We start from the raw sequence: 3,324 nt of genomic DNA, 5'->3' as shown, positions 1-3,324 counted from the left end.
TGTTGTTGTTGTTTTAATTGAAGAGAAATTGCTTTACAGAATTTTGCTGTATTCTGTCAGAATTCAAAATAAATCAACCATAGAGGCACATATATCCCCTCCCTCTGGGAGTACCCTCCCATCTCCCTCCCCATCCCACAATCTAGCTTGAGCATTTGTCATGGGATTTCACATAGCAGCTGCACTAAATCAAATGGCTCTAGTGAAAATTTTGCAGCTATGTCTACTTCTGTTTCTCCGTACCGCAACTTATGTCCATTACAGAACAGTTAGTTTGGACCGAGGGTGGAGCCTTCTACCTTTCCAGGTTGGTATGGTAACATGTCAGCCCATGACCGTCCTTTTCCTAAACTACAACAGTCAGGCAATTTAGTTTTCCCAGTGCCAAAGATCCCTGATACATCTGCTGCTTCTCTTTCAAGATCCACTCATCAACCATCTTCATTATTTGAAAACTGTCCTAATACAACTGATGTACCAAATGGGTGTTGGATTATGGAGGATACCAAAGTGTAAAATTAATGTTGGGAGATGTCAACAAATTCCTACAATTCTCTTATTTGAAGAAAAAAGTTACATATTCATCTTCATAGGGCCAATTTCTATTTTGGAATAATTAAGAGTAAAATGAGTCTTTCTTTCCGTGCCTGACTATTTTACTCTGCATAATATAAACACTTCTGTGCAAGGTCATAAAATAAACACTACACTTGCTTTCACTGAAACCCACAGTCAGTTGATTGACTTCATTGCATAGAAGTGAGCAGACCCATGTTTGGTTTGGTAACAGTCCTGAATGTTAAGAATATGTGTATAGAAGGGTGATCAATCACTTTTATTTCAGGAACCAAGTAGACTTATTGATGTGATTTTTCTGTGTAAAAATTCTTTAGCAATGACATTTTGCAGGTTTCATGTTTTTGGTTACTGTTTATGCAAGCAGCCTTTATTTTAAGTTGATGTAGAAGTAAACACTGGTTGAACATTGCCCTTCAATTGCTAGAAGACCAGTGACTTTATGATGTCAGCGCTACTCTTCAATTGCTAGGAGACCAGTGACTTTGTGATGTCACAGCTTTTTGACTTTGAGAACCATGCTGATGGTCTTGAGAGTTTATCTCTGTACGCCAGCCAAGCAGCATTTGAAGTTGGAGTGTGTAAAGTCAGACAAATGAGAAAAGTATCTGAAGAAAGATCTCTCTGAGATGGCACACATTCCTTCAGAAATTCAAGATGTGCTTCGTAACGATGTATCAAGTGGTTCCAAAACCTCCATTGGATCGTCTTCGTGTGATTACACACTTACTGGGGACTCAGTTTTGAGATCTATGATTGAAGAATATGCTTTCCAGGCTTTGTCTAAGGAAGCTGGGATAAAAAGGCCACCCTACACATTTTCTGTCTCTGAAAGAAATGAGTGGAATGATTTTCTTTCCCTCACTTTTCCACAAAAACTCTGGACTATAGTTGAAAGTGATCAGTTTGAATCTATTTGGTGGGATGAGAGTGGCACTTCTATAGTGATCAACGAAGAACTCTTCAAGAAAGAAGTCTTGGAAAGAAAGGCCCCTTTCAGAATATTTGAAACTGATAGTATGAAAAGTTTAGTTAGCCAGCTTAAACTTTATGGGTTTAGTAAAAAGCGACAAACTTTTCAAAGATCTGCTTCACTCCCTGACTTTCTGGAAGAAGAAAACAATGTCTCTGTTTTGAGCAAGGTAATCCAAAATTTCCACTTACTGTCAATATGTAAGATTAAATCATGTGACTTAGAAAGCATGTTCACATATGTAGCAAAAACCGAATTTAAAATTGAGATAGCAAACTGTTGAACACGTTTTATTTTTTGAAGTTGAGAACAGCTGGAGGTTAAAATATTTGATACTTAATACACTCTCCTAGCAACTTGAAATCAGATACATGTCCTCAAGCTACTTTAAGTGGTATTTACTGTATATATACAACATATTTTTTAGTTGAGGAGCATACTTGTTTCTAACATGTAAGGTGTTAAAACTACTAATGGAGGTGTTGTCTTTGATTCTATTTAATTGGCATCATTAAAGGAATACATTTTTATAGTTTAACTTTGCTTGTCAGTTTTACCTTCGTTTATAAAAAACTAAATAATTGTATCCTTTGATTTTAGTTACAGATCTACCATAATCCAAATTTCAAAAGAGGCTATCCCCAACTTTTAGGAAGAATGAAAAGAAGAGTTGGGATTAGCAATGTGTTTCCGAAATCTTCACTAGTTCCAGATTACGAGAAGAAGCATGTTAAAGCAAGGGTCAACATAGATGATCGTAACTCTGGTTTTCATGCTCAAACTAGTGGAGAGAGTCCATTTTCAGCTTCCACCAGTTTAAGTGTGCCTTTCCCACAAAAGACTTATACCAGCCAGATAGTCCCTAAAACAAGCGCCCTACTTCCGCGTGACTTTCCTTCCCCATCAATATCAGTTAGACAAAGAGAACAGAACGTGGTAGATCAACCTGCTGTTTTAAACCAGTTGAGCATTTTTAATTGGCACTTCCATAGCACCTACACTCAAGCAAATGGCCATGTTGAGGACTTTGCTACTACCGCTACATCTACTTCTCAGAACCACATCGTATCTCCATTATGGAGCAGTTCTTTTGGACTGATGGTGGAGCCTTCTACATTTCCAGACAGGTATAGCGATATGTCAGCCCATGACAGTCCTCTTCCTAACCAGCAACAGAGAGGCAACTCAAGGTCCCCAGTGCCAACGATCGCTTATACACCCACCTCCTCTCTTTCAAGTCAATTCATCAACGATATTCCTTATGTGAAAACCATGCTAATTAAAACTGACCTATCAAATAAGTATCAGCTTATGGAACCTAATGAAGATTAAAATTTACGTTGGGAGATGTCAACAAATACCCACAATTCTTGTATTTGAACAATAAAGTTACACGTTCCTCTGCACAGTTTTGTTTTCTATTTTGAAGCAATGAAGAGTAAATTAAGGCTTTATTTCAATGTCTGGCTATTTCTCTGCACTCTTTTATAAACTCTTCAGTTCAAGAAAACATCCGTTAGGCATCCTAGGTAAATGGCACCTAGCCTATTGTTTCTAAGCAAGAAAATGAGAACAAAGGGAAAAGAGGTAATGGATGGAAAGTGATTTGGGAAATCATCCCTGCTGAAATGAATGGGTGTCTAAATGAGGATGGTACGGGTGAAGGAACACATACAAATAAAATCAAAACAAGTGCACCTACACAGTACGAACCTTAGTGCATTCACAGTTACATGATATTCTATTACGTATCGGTAGAGTCTTAAGATAGAGAA

The 3,324-nt window shown here is 37.7% G+C and overlaps 1 protein-coding gene across 1 annotated transcript; it reads left to right on the top strand.

Annotated features, from left to right (window-relative positions):
- Positions 1 to 1,068: 1,068 nt before the first annotated feature.
- Positions 1,069 to 2,955, top strand: LOC145537499 (heat shock transcription factor, Y-linked-like). Its single transcript, XM_081568169.1, has 2 exons — positions 1,069 to 1,718; positions 2,150 to 2,955. Exons 1-2 carry the CDS (start codon positions 1,206 to 1,208, stop codon positions 2,879 to 2,881), a joined length of 1,245 nt encoding a protein of 414 aa, XP_081424295.1. The 5' UTR covers positions 1,069 to 1,205; the 3' UTR covers positions 2,882 to 2,955.
- The last annotated feature ends 369 nt before the right edge of the window (positions 2,956 to 3,324 follow it).

Source organism: Giraffa tippelskirchi, chromosome Y (genome assembly GCF_054371585.1).
Source record: "Giraffa tippelskirchi isolate mGirTip1 chromosome Y, T2T-mGirTip1v1.2.pri, whole genome shotgun sequence".
Lineage (NCBI taxonomy): Eukaryota > Metazoa > Chordata > Mammalia > Artiodactyla > Giraffidae > Giraffa > Giraffa tippelskirchi.
Note: the sequence above shows the minus strand (reverse complement) of the source record. Positions and strands in the feature narration are given on the sequence as shown.

Coding starts and splice junctions, on each gene's coding strand:
- LOC145537499 (XM_081568169.1), top strand. CDS start 1,206: ATGGCACACATTCCTTCAGAAATTCAAGATGTGCTTCGTAACGATGTA. Junction 1,719..2,149: donor ATGTCTCTGTTTTGAGCAAG/GTAATCCAAAAT, acceptor CTTTGATTTTAG/TTACAGATCTACCATAATCC.